General features: G+C 51.5%; 2 protein-coding genes across 9 annotated transcripts in view; both read right to left on the reverse strand.

Annotated features, from left to right (window-relative positions):
• Positions 1–10,668, reverse strand: part of Gpr35 (G protein-coupled receptor 35) — a 23,720-nt gene extending 13,052 nt beyond the window's left edge. The window contains exons 1-3 of one of the 3 annotated variants that reach the window (XM_063237013.1): positions 10,531–10,668; positions 6,767–6,867; positions 6,287–6,389 (exon numbers count right to left, since the gene is read on the reverse strand). Coding sequence is in view for 1 of the 3 variants with exons in the window: in XM_023566887.2 (XP_023422655.2) it covers positions 6,287–6,444 (158 nt within the window). In the remaining 2 variants the exon portion in view is untranslated. Of the gene's footprint in view, positions 1–6,286; positions 6,465–6,766; positions 6,868–10,530 lie in introns of all 3 variants that reach the window. The other 2 variants (XM_023566887.2, XM_023566888.2) reach the window with 2 other exon arrangements.
• On the reverse strand, positions 10,295–20,907 carry Capn10 (calpain 10). 6 transcript variants are annotated; one of them, XM_005005687.4, is made up of 12 exons: positions 20,616–20,906; positions 17,587–17,718; positions 16,394–16,590; positions 15,579–15,799; positions 13,994–14,135; positions 13,351–13,583; positions 12,970–13,232; positions 12,171–12,373; positions 11,788–12,079; positions 11,174–11,373; positions 10,894–10,939; positions 10,295–10,710 (listed from the first exon to the last, which is right to left on the reverse strand). In XM_005005687.4, exons 1-12 carry the CDS (start codon positions 20,754–20,756, stop codon positions 10,681–10,683), a joined length of 2,100 nt encoding a protein of 699 aa, XP_005005744.2. In that variant the 5' UTR covers positions 20,757–20,906; the 3' UTR covers positions 10,295–10,680. The 6 variants fall into 6 exon arrangements, with proteins under 6 accessions (XP_005005744.2, XP_005005743.2, XP_005005746.2 ...); XM_005005686.4 differs by having other exon boundaries at positions 11,788–12,082; XM_005005689.4 differs by having other exon boundaries at positions 11,788–12,082; positions 13,351–13,517; positions 20,616–20,905.
• Between the last annotated feature and the right edge of the window lie 1,126 nt (positions 20,908–22,033).

Raw genomic sequence — 22,033 nt, forward strand, 5'->3', positions numbered from 1 at the left:
GTAGTTCAGCAGCATGGCGCCTGCCTGGCAAGTGTGAAGTCATTGAGTTCAATCCCCAGTACAAAGAAAGAAAGAGAGACAGACAGACAGACAGACAGACAGAAATAAAAGATAAAACAAAGAGACAGTCAATAAGCTAATAGAGAAGATAAATTAAATATAAAACAATGTAAAACAGGACAGGAAGAAAGGAGGAGTACAAATAACAAATGAGACACATAGGAAAAACAAACAGCAAGCTGGTAGATGCAAACCCTAATTATATCAGTCATTGCACTAAATGTAACTGGTGCAAATGATCCAATGAAAAGGTAAAGATTGGGGCTGGGGGTTTAGCTCAGCGGCATAAGCATCTGCCTTGCAAGCAGGCAGTTGTGAGTTCAATCCCTGGTACCAAAAAAAAAAAAAAAAAGACAAAAAAAAAAAAAAAGGTAAAGATTATCAAGCTGCACTTCAGCTCAAGAATGACAGTATGCTCTCTACCTCATACACACTTGAAATCTCAAGAAAAGTTAGAGCTATGCACGGTGTCACGTGCTTATAATCCCAGTCACTCAGGAGGCTGGGGCAGGAGGAGCACAAGTTAGAGCTTACCCTAGGCAACTTAGCAAGACTGTCTCAAAATAAAAATAAAAAAGACTGGGAATGGAGGTAACTCAGCAGTAGAGAAATGGCCTAGCATGTGTGAGGCTCTGGGTTTAATTCCCAGTACCAGAGAACAATAGTTACAAAATGCAAGCAGTAATCCTAAGAAAGGGATATCTTGTAATGATAAAAGGATCGGTTCATTAAGATACCTGACCATTCTCAGCTGGGCATAGTGGCACACACTTGCAATTCCAGCACTTAGAAGCTGAGGCAGGAGGATCCCAATGTCCAACCCAAGCAGGCAGAACTAACAGTGAGGCCTTTTCACAAAACAAAAATAAAAAGGACTGGGAATGTATGTAGCTCAGTGCAAAGGCCTTGGGTTTACTCCCTAGTATCAAAAAAACCAACCAATCAACCAACCAACCCACAAAAAAAACTAATATTCTAAATGTAAGTGTATTTGATTATAGAGATTTTTAAAAATGATATAAACAGAACTGGAAGGAGAAAGATCCACAACTGCTAGTTATGACATTGCCTCCCACTGGGTCTCACAGAACCAGCGAAAAGTCAGAAACAACATATCAGACTTGAACACCCACAACAACTGAGATTCATAGAGCAAAATAGTTTTTTCCAGGAAGCATCAAACATTCTGCAGAGTGGGTGAGACACCAGGCCACAGGACGTGCCTCCACAGAGTAGAGCTAAATTAAATAAGAAAGACAAGCCATCTAGAGAACGCCCTAATACTTGCAAAGTAAACAATAATAGTAATAGTAAACATAAATAGTTCAATATTGAATAAGTGATCAAAGGGACATTAAAACATATTTTGAACTGAATGATAATGAAAACATAAGTTACCAGTCTTCGTGAGAGAAAGTTAATGCCAAGCATGGAGGAAAATCTGTAGCCTTCCGTGTTTATTTTAGGAAAGAAAGAAGATTTGAAATCATTGAGCTAAGATTCCACTACAGGGAGCCAGGTGAGGAGGCACACACCCGTAATTCCAGCACTCAGGAGGCTGAGGCCGGAGGATCATTATGAGTTGGAGCCCTGCCTGGACTACACAGAGAATTCAAGGCCAGTATAAACTACAAGCATGACAAGACCTTTTTTCAAAAAAAAAAAAAAAAAAAAAAAAAACAAATATAGAAACAAGAGGAAAAAAGACAACAGTAGAAGGAAGGAAACAAAAAAGAATGGAAATTTAATGTACTAGAAAAAAAATTTTTTTTTAGGTACCGGGGAATCAAACTCACAACTGTGCACTTGCAAGGCAGGCACTTATGCCGCTGAGCTAAATCCCCAGCCCCTAGAAAAAAATTTTAAAATGAAGATTATTTGAAAAGATTGATAAACTGATAATTGGCTAGATTGGCCAATGAAAAATGCATCAACTATTAATATGAAGAATGAAAGGTAAGACTTTATTTCAGAGACCACATTAGAAAAATAACAGAGGAATAGCATTAATAACTATATAAATACTTTTGACACCTTAGTTTACATGGACAAATTTCCTGAAAGTCATAGCTTGCCAAATTGGTACTAGAAACACAAGATTTGAATAGCGTTATATCTACTAAAGTTGTTGATTCATAGTTAAAACTTTCGACAAAGAAAATCCTTCTCCTTGACAGTGTCACGGGTGAACTACATTACACACATAAGAATAATACCAATTTTAACCTCTTTCAGAAAATAAACAGAAACATTTTCCAGCTCATTTAAGGCAAGCTTTACCATCACACCAAAACTGAACAAAGATATTACAAGAAAAGAGGGGCTGAGGATGTAGTTCAGTGGCACATCACCTGCCTGGCAAGCACAAGGCCCTAAGCTTGATTCCTCACGCCAAAAAAAAAAAAGAAAGAAAGAAAGAAAGAAAGAAAGAAAAGAAAACAAATGTCACCCACGCACAGACATGAACATCCTTAATAAAGTACTAACAAATCAAACAATGTGTGAATCCAATAATATATCAACAAGTAGCCAGGAACATAAGGTCCATTTCAATGCTAGAAGGGGAAAAATGCAGCGAGGACAGGAGATGTAAAAATATTTCACATGTAATCTAATTGTGCAGTAGAAAATCCTACAGAATTTGCCAGAAAAAGAATATAAACTAATAAATCACTCAGCAAAATTATCAGATACTAGATGACAGGAGGACTTCCGGGAGAACATGGCGGACAGATAACAGCAGCTACCGAGGCTCTCTGAAAGACTCGGCTCATAATTCAGGAATGGTGCGGAGTAAAGAGTCATAAGCAGGTAGAGATATGCTCTGCTGACCCAGGAATGAACTGGGCTGAGAGAAACCAACTTGGAATGCAGTCCTGGTGCTAGAACAGGAACAGAAAAGCCACAGTGTGGAGGCTGGAGCATGCGCCATTGGAAGCCTGGATTTGGGTTTCCCGCCACGCAGTGGCTGCCGTCTACATCGGCTTGGCAGGGAGAGAGACGCATGGAAGCTCTGAGAACGGAAATTGGTGAACGGAGTTGAGAGCGGGACGGGCGTGGAGCCGTGCACTGACTTGTGGTGAGGTGAGAGAGAGAAACTGACACTCTACCACAGTTTGACTCCAGCGGAGGACATTCTGGGACCGGGCAGTCCTGCGGGAGCAGGGCGCGGTGGCGGCTTCAGCCACACATCCCCCTCTCAGGCGGGATTGGTGAGCAGTGCCTAGCCTACTTGACACTGCTGGCGGACCCAGTAGCCTAACACAACCCAGATCCCAGAGCCTGAGGGTGGCCTGGAGGGGCAAGCCCTGCGTAGGCTGCCTGGTCCGTAACTCCCTGGTGCGCTGCGGTGGGTGGGAACACCTAGCCAGCGCAATTCGATCAGGCTGTGGCTGACAGGGAGGGAAGCTGGGCCTTCTATATAAGCTTGCATATATAAGGAACAAAGAATATGGGAAGAGGCAGCAACAAGAAAGGCTCCTCAGTCCCCAATCCTGAGAAACTGGCAATAGCAGACACCGCACCAATAGACATAAAGCGCCATCTAGAGGGCCTCATAGATCAGTTCAGGAATGAAGTTATCAATGACCTGAAGCTAGAAGTAAGCAGAATAGTTAGAGAAATGCTAAGCACCACCCAAGAAAAAACAGATGGTGGAATGGAAGAACAGAAAAAGGGGAGAATTGTTTGATGGAGAAAATAGAGAAAGCATAGAATACGTGAAGCAGGTTCAAAGGGACTACCAGGAAACTAAAAAGTCTATCGAAAACTGGCATAACAGCTTGAAAGAAACTAAGGACAGACTATCTGAACTGGAGGGCAGATTTGTAATATGGGAGAATGAAATGAAAAACTTCTTAAAAGTAACAAAGAAACAAACAGCAATAATACAAAGACAAGAAGATGATAAGAGGATCCATAACTTAAGAATTAAGAACATAAAAGAAGAAGTGGACACAAACAAGTGAACTACAAAAGCTACTCACAGAAATAATCCAGGAGAATTTTCCTAATTTAGCAAAAGGTAAAGATACTCAGATGTATGAGGCATACAGGACCCCAGCCACCTACAACCCAAACAGAGCAACACCCAGGCATATAATAATAAAAATTCCAGAAATTCAATACAAGAATAGAATATTAAAAGCTGTCAGAGACAAGAAACAGACCACTTACAAGGGAGCACCCATCAGAATTACAGCAGATTTCTCTGCACAAACCATCAAATCACGAAGAGCATGGGGGGAAATAATTCAAGCTTTGAAAGATAATAATCTCCAGCCAAGATTGAGATATCCTGCACAACTGTCCCTGGAAATTGATGGAAAAACAAGGTGCTTCCAGGATAAAGAGGAATTGGGGAAATTTGCAACCACCAATTCAACTCTACAGAGAGTATTGCAGGATATTCTAAAAAGAAAAATACAAAGAATCCAGAAATAGTGGCGGGGAGGCCACAACGAATGGAGCAGAGAACAAAATGAAGAAGACAAACTGACAGCTACTGACAGAAAAAGAGCTCAACAGAAATGAGGCAGAGAAGATTGGATGATAGGAACAGCTATTTTGGAGAAAATGACGTCTTAATAGGTAATACTGATTTACTATCATCTTGTTTTGAAGTCTCATCAAACTTTTGTTCTTCTGTTTCCGTTGGTCTAAACAAGTTGTATCTTATTGGATTTTATTATGTACGATAGTATAAGCAAAAACTTTTAAAGACAAGGAGATTATACAGAAACCATTGTTCATTTTCTGTTAGTTGATTCTAAATACCCTGTAATACTATCATTCTCTTAAATGGTTTTACATTGTTTTGATATATTTAATGCTACAATATACGAAGTTGTACTCAAGGATTTCAAGGAAAGAGACAATATGGTAACTACGTTTATGTCAGGATTATCTTGTGGTGAAACACTATTCTGCTTAAATGGTTACGTTTTTGATCTGCGCTGATTTGCTGTTATGCCCTCTTTTATCTCAATCTCCACTCCATTATTTACTTTTTTATTTTTATCCTTTTAATTAAGGGAAAAATAAAAATAGCAGGATATATTATAGCAACCCACTTTGACTTTCCATTATCTTGATTTAAAGCCCTGTATTACTCTCACCATCTTGTTTTTGACTGATGTCCCCCTATTCTGCTTTGCTTGATAGTACCAGCTTCGAAAGTTTAGGCAACAGCTGTGAAGATAGTGAGATTCATTAGGACGCCCATTCTCGATGACTTTTATCTACTTTTGAAGACCTACAATGTCTCCAATGTTTTGGTTTTGTCGGTTTTGTTCTTTACTGTTTTGTTCAATTTTATTATAACTGATGATATAGGCAATTCTATTAGAGATAGCAGGAGGCATTATGGTAACCATTATTGATCACCTTGTATTATGCTTTTACATTATCTATTATGTCCACCCTTTTGATTTGATTGACTATGTTCTGTCACATTTGGTTTTACTCCCTTCCAAAAAAGTAATAAGAACTGTGGGAGTAACAAAACCCAAAATGTGTAATTGTCATTGTACAAAAGAGAGGAAAAGAAAGTGCTCTAAATGATATAACTGCATGTATGTTTAAGTGTATAAGATAGAAAATGATATCACTGAGTTTTATTGGATCATTGAACAGAACTGTTTGCAGTCTCACTGTTGGAATGTCCACTTTACAGGCTTTAACTTTGTGACTTGAACAATTATTTCTAAGATGACAATATGTAATCCATTAACTAGTGATTTCCTACTGTTTATTTTTTTCTGTAAATCTGTATAACTTGTACCCTTTCTCTGCTTTTTTTTCCTCCTTAAATAAAATTAAAGAAAAAAAAAGAAAAAGATACTAGATGACAGACCAAACAATGCATTTTATGCACTAGCAACAAATCCCTGGACAATAAAACTAAAAATACAACAGCATTTACAAGCATTGGGAAAGCAGAAAGAGTACAGTGTGCTCTCACAGTTGTGAAACACTGCTGAGACCGAGGAAGAAGTGGAAAGTGGGGTGCCCTCTGCCTCCTGCCACCTGACTTCCCAGTGCTGGTCCTCACTACTCCCCTTAGTAGGTCCAAGCTGCTCCTCCTGCTCCACCACCTGCTGTGCATGGCCAATCTCGGCTCTGGCCACACTGACCCACGCCTTGCACCTCCAATGTCTCTGTATGTGCTCAGGGTGCCCAGCCCCACTTGCTCCTCCCTGCCTGTCCCCTGTGGTCTCTGGATTACCTGTGAGCGGACCATCCTGCGGCCACCGCAAGGGTACCAGGTGTCTCAGCCACTTCCACAGCTCCAGACAGTGTGCTTGCTGTGGCACACGTGCTCTGAGGGTCTTCACAGTTAAGGGAGGGTAGGAAGTGAGATGGGGGAACCAGAGGGTCCCGCATGCTCAGGGTCCCCACTGGGTCTGGAAGGTGACGATGAGGCAAAGTCACCTGCGCACAGTATGAACCTTCCCAGCCCTGGGAGCCCCCAGGGCACTGGGCCTGCTGTCTACTCCATCCCTGGCAGCTCGCTTTCCAGAGGGTTAACCTCCTGCAAACCAATGAGGCACTGCGGGACACTGGGCAAGTGATAAGTGGAGAATCAAAAATCCCCGTACCCGGCTGGCCTGTGCACTGCTGCCTGTCCCACCTCCTGCCCACGATGCCCAGCCCTGGCCTCCCCCTGGGACCTCCTGCTTTCAGGGTACAGGATGGAGACACTCACCCTAGAAGCTCTGTGCCTTTAAGGCTGAACTTGGCCTGGGATAGAGGGGCAGGAATGGACCAGGCTGGGAGAACGAAGCTCCACGAAGCAGGAAGTAGCACCTAGTAGGAGCAGTGGAGCAGGTCAAAGTCTCTGGAAGACGGGAAACAGGTGTTCCCACACACACCCAACCTGCCAGGCTGGATCTGCCCTGCCTGGCCACCCTGTCACTTCCCGCCACTGCAGTGCTCGACAGGGCCGCTGTCACCGGGAAACCTGTCTGGGCTGGGTTCTGGAAACAGTCCCAACACCACAAAGGCCAGGCTGCCTTCCAGGGTTCTGCAGAGTTCCAAGCGCCTTGCCTGGTACAGGGGCTTGGAGACAGCCAACCTCCTCAGGAAGCCACCTTCCCAGGGGAAGGTCCAGAGCAGCCCTGGGGTAGAAGAGTGATGCAGGCTATTAGGGATCCTGCAGGCTGTCAGAGGACAGAAGTGCAGGAAGGAATCCTGGAGAGCTCCGTCATTCCCTATCCCATGGGAGGACACAGCAGGAACACAGGATGTCAGGCCACCAGCTGCCCAGGCCCCAAAGCTGAGCTTATGATAAGCTGAGCTTACGCCAATTTACAAGCCACCTGGTGTGCACAGTAGCTAGATGGAGCTAGGGGTCCAGGAGAGGAAATGCTTTTGCTTTCTCCTTCATGAAAAGAAGCAGGCTTCCAGCAGATAGTGCTGGGCCTACCCAGGGGAGGCAAACTAGGGCCTACAGCTCAAGTGCACCACCTGCTGGCCCAGGAAGAGAGGATGTGGTCTTCATGCAGTAGGAACAGGGCTGGTGGTGTCTCTGGTGGGGCACAGCAAGCCTGGGGCTTGCCCAGGGTCTCCAGCCCGCTGCAGGTCTGTACACCTCCACCCTGGTGCATACTGGGAGGGAAACATCACCCAGGGCCACCTGCAGCGGACACCTGCTCATCTTGCAAGAGCCAGAGGGCACAGCCAGAGTGCCCAGGTGTCAGCCACAAGGCCTGTACCTGACCAGCTATAGCTGTTCTGGGTGGTTGTTGAAGATGCTGCCAAGATAGAGGAGTGGGTAAGAACCAAGCCCTAGGCCCAGGCTCCTCAGTTCCATGGAGCCCTCAGTGGGCCATGCACTCCCCATAGCCCCTCCCAGGGTAGTTGGGGACCCCACATCCTCCTTCCTGACCAGGTATCTTGCCCCTACTGATCCAGCATGTGCTTCTAGCAAAGTTTTGGGTCTGAGCCACCTACTGCCTGCTGGCAATGACTTGCACTGGTGTGGACTGGCATGGGCTCCTGTCCAGACCATGGCTAATTTGTTCCCAAATTGAGCTGAAATGTGCCAGGGACAGGAATTTGCTGGAGGTTCAGACACATAGGTCAGATGACGGTCATGAGCAAGCTGCCTTTGTGGCAGCAAGGGGCTGCTGGCCAGGGCTCAGAAGGCTGGGGGTGCAGAGAACAGCTGTACGTGACCTTCATAGTAAGTCCTGGTCACGCCACCAGCTCTCAAGGAGTGCTGGCTGTCCTGCAGGCTGGCTGACAGTGGGCACCACCATGGCAGGAATTAGTACAGTCAGGGTGGTAGGGTCCAGACCCCTGAAGAGCAGAGGCCAGGGGTGGCCTCTGCCCACCAGAAGCCAGAATCAGCTACAGTGACAAGGCTGGGGACCCAAAAGAGCACTGTTGATTAAAAATTGGTCAGCTTAACACCAGCTGAATCAAATCAGCATGGTGCTGAGCCCCAGTGGGCAGAGAAAAGATGCCAGCATAAACACAGATATGGAGAACAGTGGGGTGTTGTGGGTTCTCCTAAGTGTTGCTGTTTGGAGCTGTGGGTCCTCCTGGAGAAGCTCATCATGCTGGCTTCCCCAATATGAATTTAGCCATTAACACCGAAGGAGCTCAGGATCTTGTCACTAAGAGTGGCTGAGGTTCACTTTGGGGGGAGTTCTGGTCCTTTGATCACTTCCTGGTTCTAGAGGGGAAGATGTGTGCTGTTTAATCTCCAGAAGCTTGTCATGCTAGCTTCCTTGCATGTACTCAACTGTTCTCACTGCTGGAGGAGCTCTGGATCTCAATGTTGCTCAGGGGGCTAAGGTACTTTTTAGGGCAGCCCTGGTCCTGCAGTGTCACTTCTTGGCTCCAGCATAGAACCCTCAACTTACTGGCACAGACTTTCTAGCTTCCACCCTGACCTTTGGGCTTTCCCAGCAGATACGCAAAACAGACTGGTGTGAGTCACACGTTCTGGGCCTCCAGTTGGACTTGGGAGTTAGGCCCTCAGCTGAATTTCCTAGATCTCTAGTGCTGTGGATTTTCTGCACCTTCTTGCATTTAACTTGCATTTATAAATTCTGTGTCCTGTATGTAACTGTTCTCCTTGTAAACCCTGACTACAACAGGCATCCCAGGAGTTGGGGGACCAAAAGGCACCAGGCAGGCTGGAGGCATGGGAGTAGCTGTACCAACAGAGTACAGCTACTGTGGACCACATAGCACCTGAGCCACTGATGGAAAGGGGCTAGCCTTCAAGGAAGGACTGCAAGTGACCAGAGCTTCAGGTACTGAGGCCTCTCCACCGGCCACACCCCAGGAGGAGAGACAAGTAGATGTTCGCCAGCCATCACTCCTAACCCTATCCATATGACCCAAGCTTCCTCCTGGGGCAGCTCAGCCCAGCCACACAAGGACCTGCTCCACTGTGTCCAGCCTTCCAGGGTACTTGCAACAACCCTCCAGTCACCTCATCTGTGCCCAGTGAGCTCCATACCACTGGTCTGAGCCCTTGTCCTAGGAGTAGACAATGTGGCCCCAGAAGCCTGAGACCCAAGGCCTCATGTGTCCTGAAGGACATCCAGGTACCATCACAGGCTCCAAATGTGTCCCTGGTCGCTTCAGGTGTGACACCAGATCCATCAGCACAGCACAGCCTATGACAGGTCAGCACCAAGCATGCAGGGACTCCGGCCAGGCAGAAGCCAGTGGACTCAGGAGAGCTGGGCTCAGTGAGGCGGTGCTGGTGCTGGTGCAAGCAGCAGCTTAAGGCTCAAGCAGGAGAGCCTGGGCCAGGCCCTGCCGCCTGCAATCACTGCCCAGGATGCAGAGGGCCAGCCTCTCTCGCTGCAGGCACACAGAGGACAGCAGGTACTGCAGCTCAAAGTATCAGCCGGATGGTGACTGAGGGACATGGCAGGAAGAGAAGCTGGAGAGGAGTTCGTGTCATCCTCCCACCCAGCCAGGCTGCCACAAGGCTCCTTAGCTCAGGACCGGGCTGGGAGACAGGGACCAGGGACTCATAGGTGCTGCAGCAGGCCCATGTGCCTGGAGACCTGGGTCCTCTGCCCACCCGGTGTCTATCCCGATGGCCAGCCTTCACCATCCCAGCCTTCTGTCACCCCCTCAAGGTCTGACAGGCCCCATGGGGCCTCCCATCCCGGAGCCCTGCTGGCCCCACCATCTTTGCACCACTGTCCCTTCCCACATCTGCCGAGTGGATTCAGCCTCAGGGCTGGTGAACAGGCCCTTTCCATAAACTGCTCATAATTTATTTATAGTCACATCCTGGAAATATTTTAAGTAATAAATAGTTTAAAACAGTATCTGCCACAACCTGTTCCTGCCCGGTTACAGCCTCTGTCTGCAGGCAATGGAGGCCATGGTGGGCAGGCTCTGGAAGCCTTGAGCACCAGGCCAGGGGCTCTGTGTCTGGCTGGTCTTGGGCAGCGGGCAGTACTGCTACCTGGAGCCCTTGCCCTCGAGTAGTACCTGCTTGACCCCAGAGTCACACCTCTGCAGGAAGGGCCCTCACTTGGCCCCAGTCACTAGCCACTCCACAGAGCCGAGGGCTGGGCTCAGAACCAAGTGCCATGGGACCTAAGATGGCTGCCCCGGCCACCGGGCTGGCACATGGCGTCGTCAGGCTTTCATCACCGCCATAACGGAGACCTGTGAGGGAAGGGGAAGAGCCAGGGCTTGGTTCACAGCCATACGCGCCTTCCCAGAAGCCACCCTTCAACCCTGCCACGTGGCTGCCGTAAGGTAGAGCACAGCACATGCGTGCCAGGCACAGGCCACAGGAAGGGTGGATGGGGAAGTAGCAGGGGAAGCAGGTGGGGCCCGCACACGCACCTCCTGGAGGAAGTGGCCCAGCACCTCCTGGCTGTGGATGGAGCGCCTGTGGGAAGCAGCGTGCTGGTCACCCAGCCGGTCCTGGGCAGAGTGCCTATGCCTCCAGCCACCCCCACCATGCTCCCTCCTTGGCTGCAACCTGCAAGGACCCCAAGGCACAGGGCCCACTGCTGGTCTCCACCAGGATATCCGAGTACCCAGAATGGGGAGAGCCGAAGGGGAAGGGAGAAGCGCTGAGGCAGGGAGGTCCCCCACTGACTGCCCCAGGCCTGGGCTGTACCTGTCTACTCTGGTGGCGATGGTAACTGTGAAGGCACCTTCTGCATCAGGCAGGTAGGTAGAGGGCACAACCTTATAGGTGCCAGCGGCCAGCAGGCAGAGCCGGCTCACCTCCTGGGCATAGCGGTGCGGCACGCAGCTCAGCAGCGGCTCCTGGAGCAGCAGCGACCTCATGTCCTGACTCTCGCCACCCTCTGGGACCTGGGGGAAGAGTGGGTCAGCCTGAGGAGCTATATGGGGTGGGTGGCATGGCCTGCTCTTCTTCTGGGCAACAGCTGCCTGGCATGGTCTGCCTGGGTTCCATGGTCCTGATGCCTGCCCACCCACATCTCAGGGGAACCCCAGACCCTAACACAGTTCTCAGCTCCTTGACAAGGCCAAGTAGCCTCCGTCAGGTGATCACGGTGTCAGGCCACGCCCAAGCACAGATGGACCAGTGCCAATTCCCTGGCCAGGCAGCCTGGTCAAGATCCTGTCTCCTCCCAGCTCTGGGATGCACAGGCCACGCTCCCAAAGGCACAGAGCCATCTCCATCAGAAAGTCCCTCCAGATCCCCAGCCCAGGACACCGCTGTTGTCATGGGACCCAGCACCTGTGACCTCTGGCCTCTAGTACCTCCCACAGCCCTGCTGCTGCGGAGCCTGCCTGGAAGACGTGGAAGCCAATGGGGTGAAGCTGGCTGTCACCAAGCTGGCAGTGCTGCTGCAGGGTGATGCGCACTCGGCGGGGACCAGCGCCCTCGGGGACCAGGAAAGGGAGGCAGGGGTTTCGGGTATAGGAGGCGAAGTTCCTGCTGCCCCCTGCAGTCTGGCCAGCCTTCCAGCAGCCGCGCAACTGCACGGTCTCCACCTCCCCAGCAGGAAGGGTTGTTCTGGGGCCAGTGCTCTTGGCCGCAGGTCTCTCAGCACTGCTACAGGAACAAGCACAGGAGGGCGCTGGCACAGACAAATCTCGCCTCACACCAAGGTCCCCGCTCTGCCTCCCTGCTGGCCCTTCACCTGAGGGACATTTTCCCAGTGGAGAAGACCCGAAGCAGGAACTGTGCTGATACGTCCTTCAGGAAGGTGCTGGGAACGGCCAGATAGTGGCCTGGGGACAGCTCACAGCGCAGGTGCACCTCTCGATCATAGGCATGGCACACAGTGCCAGCCACTGGTGGAGCAGATAGGACCCTGGGCAGGCTGACCCGTCGCTTCTCCACCTGCCGAGGGAGGCAGAGGTTCAGAGGCGGCCACAGCCCTGGCACCAGGTCTGCGGGAAAGGGGTGTCTGACGGCTGACCTCAGGGCCAGGGCAGCCCAGGAACTGCCCAGCAAAGCATTTTCCAGCATCTGTTATGGGAAGGATGGGCTTGAAAGGACCAGGCACAAAGAGGTGTGGGTTACCACACCCCATAACATACAATACACAGTAATTGCAGCTCTGCCCTGGCCATCTGATCCTGCTCCGCTCTGGCACCTCCACTGGCTCTTCCAAGAACAGTTGACACTGTGAGCCAAGGGCCAGCTTCAGAGTGCCCTCCCAAGATCAGGGGATGGGGCTAGGAGAGGTGGGGAGACCTCTGAAGTCACAGGGGCTCCACTCCAGAGTGGCTCCACCTTCATGGTCCAGGGAGAAGCCAGTGGGGCTTGTGGGTGGCCTCCTGCCAGCCATGGCCTCAGACTGCCAATGACACTCCAGGAAACGAGTTTGAGACCTTGGACCCAGGGGTGCTATGTGGGGCGCTGCAAGGGTGAGCGCCTGACATCAACCAGGATGAGACTACCCTGGTATGGATGCAGGGCTAGTGGGCAGTTACCTTCCAGATGTGTAGGCCCACAGCCTGGTAGTCCTTGTCTGGGGGACAGGCAGGGGCACGACCGTGACCCCCCAGCACCCGGGCCTGGCCTGCCAGGCACCTCTGCGGTCTCTGCAGGACGGCCACGCACACCTCACTGGGTTCCGACAGCCACAGCCAGAACTTGGGGTTGGAGGGAAAGCAGCTGTTGTTCCGGCAGCCTCCCGCTGACTGCCCCTCGACCCAGGCGCCAGGCAGGGTCTGTGCGTGGCACAGTGTCTTCTCTAGAAGAAGGGCACATGCATGAGCCCCGGGACAGCCAAGGCTGGGCCAGGCTCACCCTGTGGCCGATTGGCCTGAGCAGTTTCCCAGCTTTGCAGGTGGAGCCCACCTGATGCCTACCTGTGTAGAGGCTCTGCAGGTGGCCGGCCTCCGTGAAGGGGTAGCTGATCGTGACCTCATCGAACTCCCTGAGGAACTCCTCCTCCTCCACCCAGAACTCCCCGTCCTGGAGCTGGGACAGGAGCCTGGTCTTGTCTGTGGGCTCCAGCTGGCTCCACCCTTCACCCCTGCAAGGAACCTCAGTGCAGGGCCATGCACTGAAAGCCTCTCCGAAAGCTGGCAGCATCTGACAGCTACACGGGCAGAGGAGACCAGAAACTGGTGTATCTGCTGCCCACCTCCCCCTGCTCCAAGTGGCACCTGCACGACAGGCCCTGTCCCAACTGTGTTGCTCATGTTGAAGAGCTGGGGCTCTGTGGGGCTGCAAAGACCAAGAACTGTAGAGTTCTCAGGCCTCACAGGGATCCAGCAGCACCCCAAGTCCACACTCACCCCAAAGCACAGCGGGGCACATAGCATTCTGTGAGCCCCCTTGAGTGCATAGTTCCAGCCCTCTGAGGACTGCCCAAGGCCCAAATGGGAGCAGTGCTGCGACAACCAGGCACCCAGAAGTGACCACAGCATAGGCAGATGGATACGGAAGCCCAGGCACCCACAGGGTCCAGATGGATCCTTCACCCATGCCCAGCCTCTGGGCACTCACCCTTCTCGCCAGAGTCCCTGCCAGCACTGCCGGCCCCAGGGGTTCAGAATGCGCAGCAGGAGGATGGCCCGACCGGCCCGACCCTGAAGCTCCTGCAGGTCAGAGACAATGAAGGCGTGGAACTCCCCCAGCACACTGGCACCTGTACAAGGACAGCAGCATGAAGCAGACTGAGAGGACAGTGGATTTCTGTCTCCTTGCCCAGGACACACCCAACCCACCCTGCGAGGCTCAGAGGCCACTGGTCCCCAAGTGGGGCAGCTCCGTTTCCAAGTACAGGTGGTTAGTGGCATCCTGGGTCAGTCTACTGCACCATACCAAAGGCCAAGGACCAGGGCCTCATTTCTGCCCTGGGGCCTGGCACTGTGCTGGGCACTTCTCTTTCAGGCCTCAGGTGCCACCATGTCAGTTCAGGGTCCAGGCGCAGGCCAATGCTGTCCCTGATGTGCCTACAACTGCCAAGAACTAAATGACTTTTGAAGTAGAGCTGGGTGGGGCAGAGGACTAGGACCTGGGAGGCAGTGTGGTCTGGCCAGAGACTTCAAGACAAGTAGACATGGGCCAGCATGCACCACAGCACAGGTTTGACAAAGGAGGGGGGCCCAGAGAGGGGTAGGAACCCAGAGGTGACTTTGATGTTTCATGCAGAAGCCACGCCTGGTGTCCCCCACATCCTCAGCCCTGATTACCACAGTGGGGACTGGACAGGGGCATGGGAGTGGCCCAGGACCAACAATTTTGGGAGCTGGTGCTCAATGGCAACTTTCTGCATTCCTCAGGAGAGACACAGGGGGCCCTGTGTGCCAGGAGGCATGATCAGGGCTCAGTGGGGAACATACACCCCGTGGGTCTCCCCTCCTGTGGCAGAATCTGCCTGTAACAGCCCACACCAGAGCTTTGCCAGCCTGTGACACACACTGGCAGGGCACTGTGAAAGCCAACATGTTCCCATTTATTTTGATGTTCACATTTTTCACCAAGATACTATGAAAACAATCTTAACTATAAAAAATTTATAAAAATCCTCAGTGCAGTATTATTTATAATTATCAAAACTTTAAATATCTAACATTACAGGAAGGACTAAGGAAACTCAGGTGGCTCAACCCACAAAATAAAGCATGAACAAAGCTCACATAACTGCATAGGAGATAGTTTACAGGAAAACGGAAAACGCACGTGCCCTCATGAAAAAGCTGAGAAAATACACTAAACAACCAAAGTGGATGCAGTTGAGTGATTTTTTTTCCTTTCTTTTTGGTAAACAAACTTTTCTGCACAGATGTTTATGAACTGCACAACAATGAAACATGGGATTGGATTCTGCCAGCTCGGCCAGGACAGAGATCTCAACAGTCTCAGGCCCAGCAGCTGCCAGGCCACTTGTGTGACAGCAACCACAGTATATGCATCCTGCCTCCCTCTAAGAAAGGACAGCAGGGTCAGCGCCCTCAGGTGAAGGACAACAAAACAGGAAGGGTACAGCCCCAGCACCCAGCCTAGGGCAGATTTCCTCCTCCCTCCTTTGTCCAGACATCGAGTGGTGGGTAGTCTAGGGCAAGGTGCGGGCCCAGCCTCGCCTCACCTGCTCTGGGGCTGAGTACTGAGCAGCTGATCAGACACCGGTCTTTCAGGCGCAGCATCTGCCGACAGGTCCTGAGCTCCTGACTGCTCACAGGCCTGTCCTGCCGTCCACTGGTTCCGGCCAGGTCCTTCAGGTTCCACCTTTCTGCCAGGCCCCCAGTGAGGTCCACCAGAGCGTCGGCCACCTGTCCTGCCCACAGGTGTTCGTAGGACCCATGTACCCTGGAGTGCCACAAGCACAAAATGGTGAGCTGTGCCTACTCCAGCTTGGCTTCTGGGCCCTCAAGTTCCCTCCCTGTCCCCTATAAAGTTCTTTACCAACCTAGACTTAGCCTCCCCTGCAAAGGCCACATTCAACAGCCTGCCTGTCTCCAGGGTGGCCTGCAGGCACGGCAAGAGGGGAGCAGAGGCTCTTTATGCACAGCCCTCTCCCTCACCCCCAAGCTCATGGGCACCCATGGCTCTGGAGTCCCCAGTAGGAGCTCAAGGAAGCGAGGAGGGGGTTCCCACTGAGCTCCCACCTCCCCAGGTAGGCACAGACCGCCTGTCCCAGAGGTCTATGGACATGGACACAGAAGTGTCTTCTGGTGGCTGGATCAAGTGAGGGAGGACATGAGTGTCCTCTTTGATGGAGCTGATGTTCGGGCTGGACTGTGACACGAGGGAGGGCAAGGGGTGAGGGGTGCATCTGCACCTCAGGACTGGCTGCCGCAGTCCAAGGATGAACAGGTGGCATTGCAGCTGGCCCTGGGTCAGGGCAGCCCAAGGCAAGAGACTGCCCAGGTTGGCTCCATCACCACCACACAGCACACGTACTTGGCATAGACCTTTTCCAGTAAGGGAAGCCAGAACACATCCTCTCTCTGGCACCGGGAGAAGCAGAGTCTCCCTGCAAGACAAGGCAGACGGTCATCTATGGTCACCTCCTCCCAGTGTCCAAACTGCCAGATCCGACAGATGAAGAGGCCACGGTACGTCTGATCGGACCAACTTGGCTGTCCTGGAGGGAAGACCTACCATGCACAGGGAAGGGGCAGAAAGAGAGCGTGAGACGTCACTTACAGTCCGAAAAGCCACGGAAGCACTCCATGGCCCTGTTGAGTGCAAAAGGCTCTCACTGTCTGATTCACAGCAAATGCAGTAGCTGGACCCAAAGTTCAGAGGCATTTCACTTAAGTATTTTAATATCACACTTTGATTCCCAAAGCTTTTTTTTTCCTTTTGACCCAAAACCAAAACCATGGTGACTTTGGAAGGCAGGAGTCACCCAATCCTCCATAGAGCTGGCTGCAAACAGCGAATCCTATGGTCTAGCAGCCCTGCCTGCTGCCCATACCAGTCAGTTGCTGGGCCACTGTGTCCACCTGAATTCCTGTGGGGGTTTCACTCTGACCCAGTAGGGGTCACTTGGGGTGGCTCCACCACTCAAGAGCGGGGAACATAACAACCACAGGGTCAGCATTCTCATTTGCAAAGAGGGTCACAGCTAGCAAGGCTGTGAGGTGAGGCAGTGACCAGGACACAGCAGAGGTGCTGCAGGGGACTACCCTGCAACAGGTCACACCTACAACAGCCACTGCTAGGGAGGGAGAAGGCATGGAGGCGTCTCTCTGAAGTGGCTGCCTGCATCAGCAGTTTCAACTACCTTCTGCCTACTTATATTTAAAACTTGCAAACAGAACAACCTCAAAAAGTAGCTAAGGACACATGTGAAACCAGCAACAGGGACACCTCGCGAGCTTGCCTATTTTTCCCAAATGCATGGCTCTGCGCACTTGGAGAAGCCAAGGCTCATAGGAAAGTCAAACAGGGCAGAGAGCCTCTCACAGGCCCCTCCACAGGCAGGACAGGGGGTCTCAGCTGCTGTCCTGGAGTTCTCAAGCTTCACACTGAGCAGGCTGTGCGGCTATAGCAGTCCCAGACCCTCAGTGCAAAAAGCACTGACTATACTCTACAGGTAAAAGAAGCAGCCCCCCACCCCAGTATCTTGGGCGAAGGTTACTCCTTACCCGGTCTAAGAGGTGCCGACTCTTCTGCAGGGCAGCGCAGGCACACAGGAACCAGCAGTCACCCAGCAGCCCTTGTTTCACCTGTCCTTCCCGTTGGTTATCTGGAAACAGCCTGGGCGCCGTACAAATTTCCTGAGATAAAGAAAATCACTCAGCATCAGACCAGGCCCGATGACTAACCTGCAAGATAAGGATGTGAAACCCAGGCCATGAGCTGGGAGGAGCTTTCTGGTCACCTGAGCTTCCTAACCCAAGGGAGGAGGGGAAGGAGCAGGCCTCCAAGGCTGGTACCCTTCAGCCCCACCTGCCCAGTCAGGGGTCCCCTAGAGGCAAAGCCCCCATCTCTAGACAAAGCCTAATGTGTCCTCCTCTTGAAACAGTCTCATTTTATAAATACAGGATGGCAAACCTCAAATGGGTCCTGTGGAGCCTGCTGGAAATCTCACTGTCCTTCTTTGAGGGTCAGTTTCCCATACCCTGCAGCTATCTCAGCTTTTCCTCTTTCCGGATCCCCGCAGAACACTGTGCTCCCCTGGGCTACCAACTTCGACTCCTGCTCCACCAGGAACTCCTGGACCAGACCTTCACTAGGCCTAGAACTGGGTTCCTCCATAACACCCAGAGCAGATCCCAGCATAAGGGCAGAAGAGTGACTCTTCTCACCTGCTGAAGACGTCACTAACGGGTACCACGTCCCTTCTAAATTGCCCTTTGCTGATGACCTTATCGGAAGAACCACTGCCCCCATTTCTGCCCTCCCTCCACTCTCCACATAGGCCCCTGAGCTTTGGATCCATCAGGCCTCAAGCAGGCTCCACTAGTGTCTCCTCCATGGCATAAAACCAAGCAGGAGCCAGGTGCGGCAGCACACCCCTGTGATCCACGAAAGCTGAGGCAGGAGGGCTGCACATTCAATCTTAGCCCAGGCAACTTGGTGAGAGCTGTGTCAAAATAAAAACTTTAAAAGGCTGGGAATGTGGCCTAGTGGTGGAGCACTTGCCTGGCATGCATGCCGCCCTGGGATCCATATCAGCATCTCACACACACACACACACACACACACACACACACACACACACACACAATTCCAATGGGCATCTCAGTTTCCATGATTTGCGTGTTCCTTCTGTCCTCTCCTCTCACTAGTAGTGGTTTCTCAAGCCTACCTGTCAGGGAATCTGCTTGCCTCACACACCTTAGGGCTCCTCCGGCATCAGCCCCAGCTCCCTCTCTACCCACCCTCCGTCCCTGAGATGCTCTCTCAGGATAAGACTCCAATGCCCAGAGAAAGGCCTCTAGCCTGGCTCTTCCTGCCTAACAGGTCTACCTGAACATACGGGTTGGGGGCAAATTTGACTTCAAAGCACAGGGCACCACCCTGGGACCATGGCACAGCTGGCACTAGGCAATGGATGGAAGTGTCACTCTTGATTCCACCTTTATCTTCATTTTTCCTATCAGCACTAAGGCCGGTTACCCCCTCAGGATGTTCTCCGACCAGTCTCCTCCAAAGCCGAGCCCGACAGCAGTTATGCTGACCAGAGCCATTGCCCTTCCCCAGGGCCAGTGCAAGGGCCACCTGCACACCTGTTCGACACCTACTAACATGTGTGAGCTTCTTCCTCTCCCACTGTCCTTTCCTTGTTTCCTACTGTTATTATAAGTAGATGATGCACTCACAGGTTAAAATACTAAAGAATATTCACTGAATAAAAAGTTACAAATATTTAACGTCATTGCTGTCGTTCTCTGCTCAGATCCCTAAGTGAGAGTTTTAAAACATTAATTCCAACAGAATCAGCTTTCTATCAAAAACTGACTGCACTCTTACTGCACCTAAAACTCATTTTTAAGTAAATAAAACCCAATGGCAACGGCATGGTCTACAGGGCTTTTCAAGCTCTACCCTATGCCTCCTTTCAGGCCCTGCAGTGTTGTCCAGGGAAACCAGGAAGCTTCACAAAGCCCCCCCAGCTGCCAGAGTCAAGCACTTCTGGCTGTTTTAAAGGTGGGTGGCCATCCAGGACTACACCGTAACACACTCCCTGGGCGGTCTCATTCTGCAAATACACCACATCTAAAAATATCAAGAAAGCACTAAGCCCGGGAATCTCTTTGTCATTTAAATTTTCAATGAATCAGGTACACAAGGTTCGGTACTGAACTTGTACCACTGCTTAGCTTTGCAGGCTCAGCCTGGCCTACAGGAAGAGCTGGGGAACCTCACCGGCATTGAAGACCGCACACAAGGAACAAAACAATGCATCGGAACTACTTGTGGCCAGAAGAGGGAGCCAGACTGGAAGCCAGGTGCAGACACTTTTCACAGAGCAGTCAAGTGGGGCTGATTTGTGCCTGTTAAGTGCCTTGAGCCTCTGTATCAAACAAATCCTCAATTCAATACATCTGAGTCTAATTAGTCACGTGATCTGGAAACTGTTGGTGATCCCAACTTTTCTACCTATTTTCTAACATGCAGTTCAGCCTACTCAGCTCCCCGGCCACGTGTAAGGTCAGCCACTCCACTTTTCAACATGGTCCAGTTAACCATAATGATTCCAACTTCTGTTCTGTGTCATCTCTAGTGAGCGCTCAAAACGTTGAGTCCTTTTGGGACAAATTTACAGCAAAATCAAAGACCATGAAAAGAATTGGTCCCAATACACTGAACTTATATGCGCCCAAACTAATGTGGCAGGGTCAATCCAGGAATCAGGTCTTGGATTATTCTCCTCCACTGCATAAAAGAACAATTTCCTACTAATTAATGTTCTTACTTTGGTCTTAGGATATTTTACTACAAATAATCCGGGACAAATTCTTCAACTGCACACCTCAGGGAAACGAGCTATCTCCTGAAAGAGCCCCTCTGGTCTGCAGCCTTAGGATAGGCAACTAAACTTGAGCTATGCGAGGGGGCGGGGTGCCTGGGTTCCCGGAAGCCCACCTGAAGGCCTGGCTGCAGGCCTCGAATTCCGAATACCCGCCTGCCCACCCGGCTCGGCGAGGAGACCCGCGCTCGGCCCCACCTGGGGCCGCCTCCATGTGATGTCCTCCCGAAACTGGGCCAGCGGCGTGGACAAATTGAAGAACAGCGAGGACTCCGAGGCGGGGAATGCGGCGTCCCGGAAGAGCTCCCGCGCCGGCTCCTGGACCCGGGCCGCCCGCATCGTTGGTGTCCTGGTCTCCCATCTGCAGCCCGTGGACTCGGTTACAGCGGGGAGGGAGGGCGAGGCCGCGGCAAGCCGCTGTCTCGGAGCCTCGTCTAAAAGACCTGCAGCCACTGTCGACCTAGCCCGCCCACCCCGTAGCGCAGCCAACCAGGCCCGTCGTTCCTGTCACACGACACAGCGGCCCAATAACACATCAGTCTGAGACCGCCTTCCGGGTCTGAGGCGGGACTTCCTGGCTCGGCTCTCGCGAGGCTGCATCGTCTCCAATGTCCCCCTCCCCCGTGCACTATATTTCTCCTTGTGGGGATGGTAGGGCCTACTAGTGTCCTAGGATATTATTGTCCTCTGGACGGTTGAAATAGAACCGCTCTAGGAAGTCCAGTTTTTGCAGCTGCAGAGGCCTAAAAAGGCCCCTGGAGCGCGGTGGCACCTTGAACTACATATCCCAGTATGCAGCGTCGCTCCCAGAACGCATCTCTCCTCCCAGAATGCTTCTCTTTTCCAGCGTTAGGAAGCTGCTTTCTCGGCCATGTTGGGGAGGAAATGACGAGAGATTCGCTATGAAATATTTACTTGCTAGTTATTAAGGGCTGCCCCCCTCCCACTCATATGCTTGTGTTGGAGTTTGAGGAATAGGCCTGCCTCAGGAGAGAAATCTAAGGAACGGGGACGCTGGGTTGGGCCCTGCCGGCCTAGGCATTTCTCCCCAGGCAATTTTTGGTCGGCTGCTGTGGATCCTAAATGAAAGCAGGGTTAAGCCAGAGCGTGCGTTTTGTCGCCATGGCCACAAGGCGGTGACGACGCTAACATCAGGATCTGCTAGAGGATTCACTGTAGCTGCGGGAAGCAGTCCTTACCCGTTTTCAGAAAGGAGCCTGACCAGCCCGAGGCATGTTTTCTACCTGCACTTCCAAGCCTGCTTCTTTGAAGCGGGAAGGAAAAGGGGCCCACCCTTCTAGTGACAGCTGCTTGCCACCCGTTAATGCTGCTCAGCTATTTCTCATCAGGCCACTTTTACTTGGCCTTGGGATATGAAGAGTGCTCAGAACGAAACTATTTTCTACAGTTAGGTAGGCAAGTCCTTACTTCTAGAAAAAAAACTGAACCTGGTCCAGAAGCCTCTCCTCTTAACCTTGTGCGTGCTTGGGCAGGGTCTGCTTTAGTCACATTTGGTCCAGGTGGCATGATGCTGTGCCGCTTTGACCCCACTAGGCCTTAGTTCCCCAGTTTGAGCAAAGGATACTCCTTGCTGAGGTTCTAGAAAGGAAATGATT

This window comes from Cavia porcellus, unplaced genomic scaffold, assembly GCF_034190915.1.
Source record: "Cavia porcellus strain 051 isolate PalLab524CR breed Dunkin Hartley unplaced genomic scaffold, mCavPor4.1 scaffold_26, whole genome shotgun sequence".
In the NCBI taxonomy this organism is placed as follows: domain Eukaryota; kingdom Metazoa; phylum Chordata; class Mammalia; order Rodentia; family Caviidae; genus Cavia; species Cavia porcellus.

Coding starts and splice junctions, on each gene's coding strand:
- Capn10 (XM_005005686.4), bottom strand. CDS start 20,756: ATGCGGGCGGCCCGGGTCCAGGAGCCGGCGCGGGAGCTCTTCCGGGAC. Junction 17,719..20,615: donor TCACATGGAGGCGGCCCCAG/GTGGGGCCGAGC, acceptor TCTTTATCTCAG/GAAATTTGTACGGCGCCCAG. Junction 10,711..10,893: donor TGGGCCACTTCCTCCAGGAG/GTGCGTGTGCGG, acceptor CTTCCCTCACAG/GTCTCCGTTATGGCGGTGAT.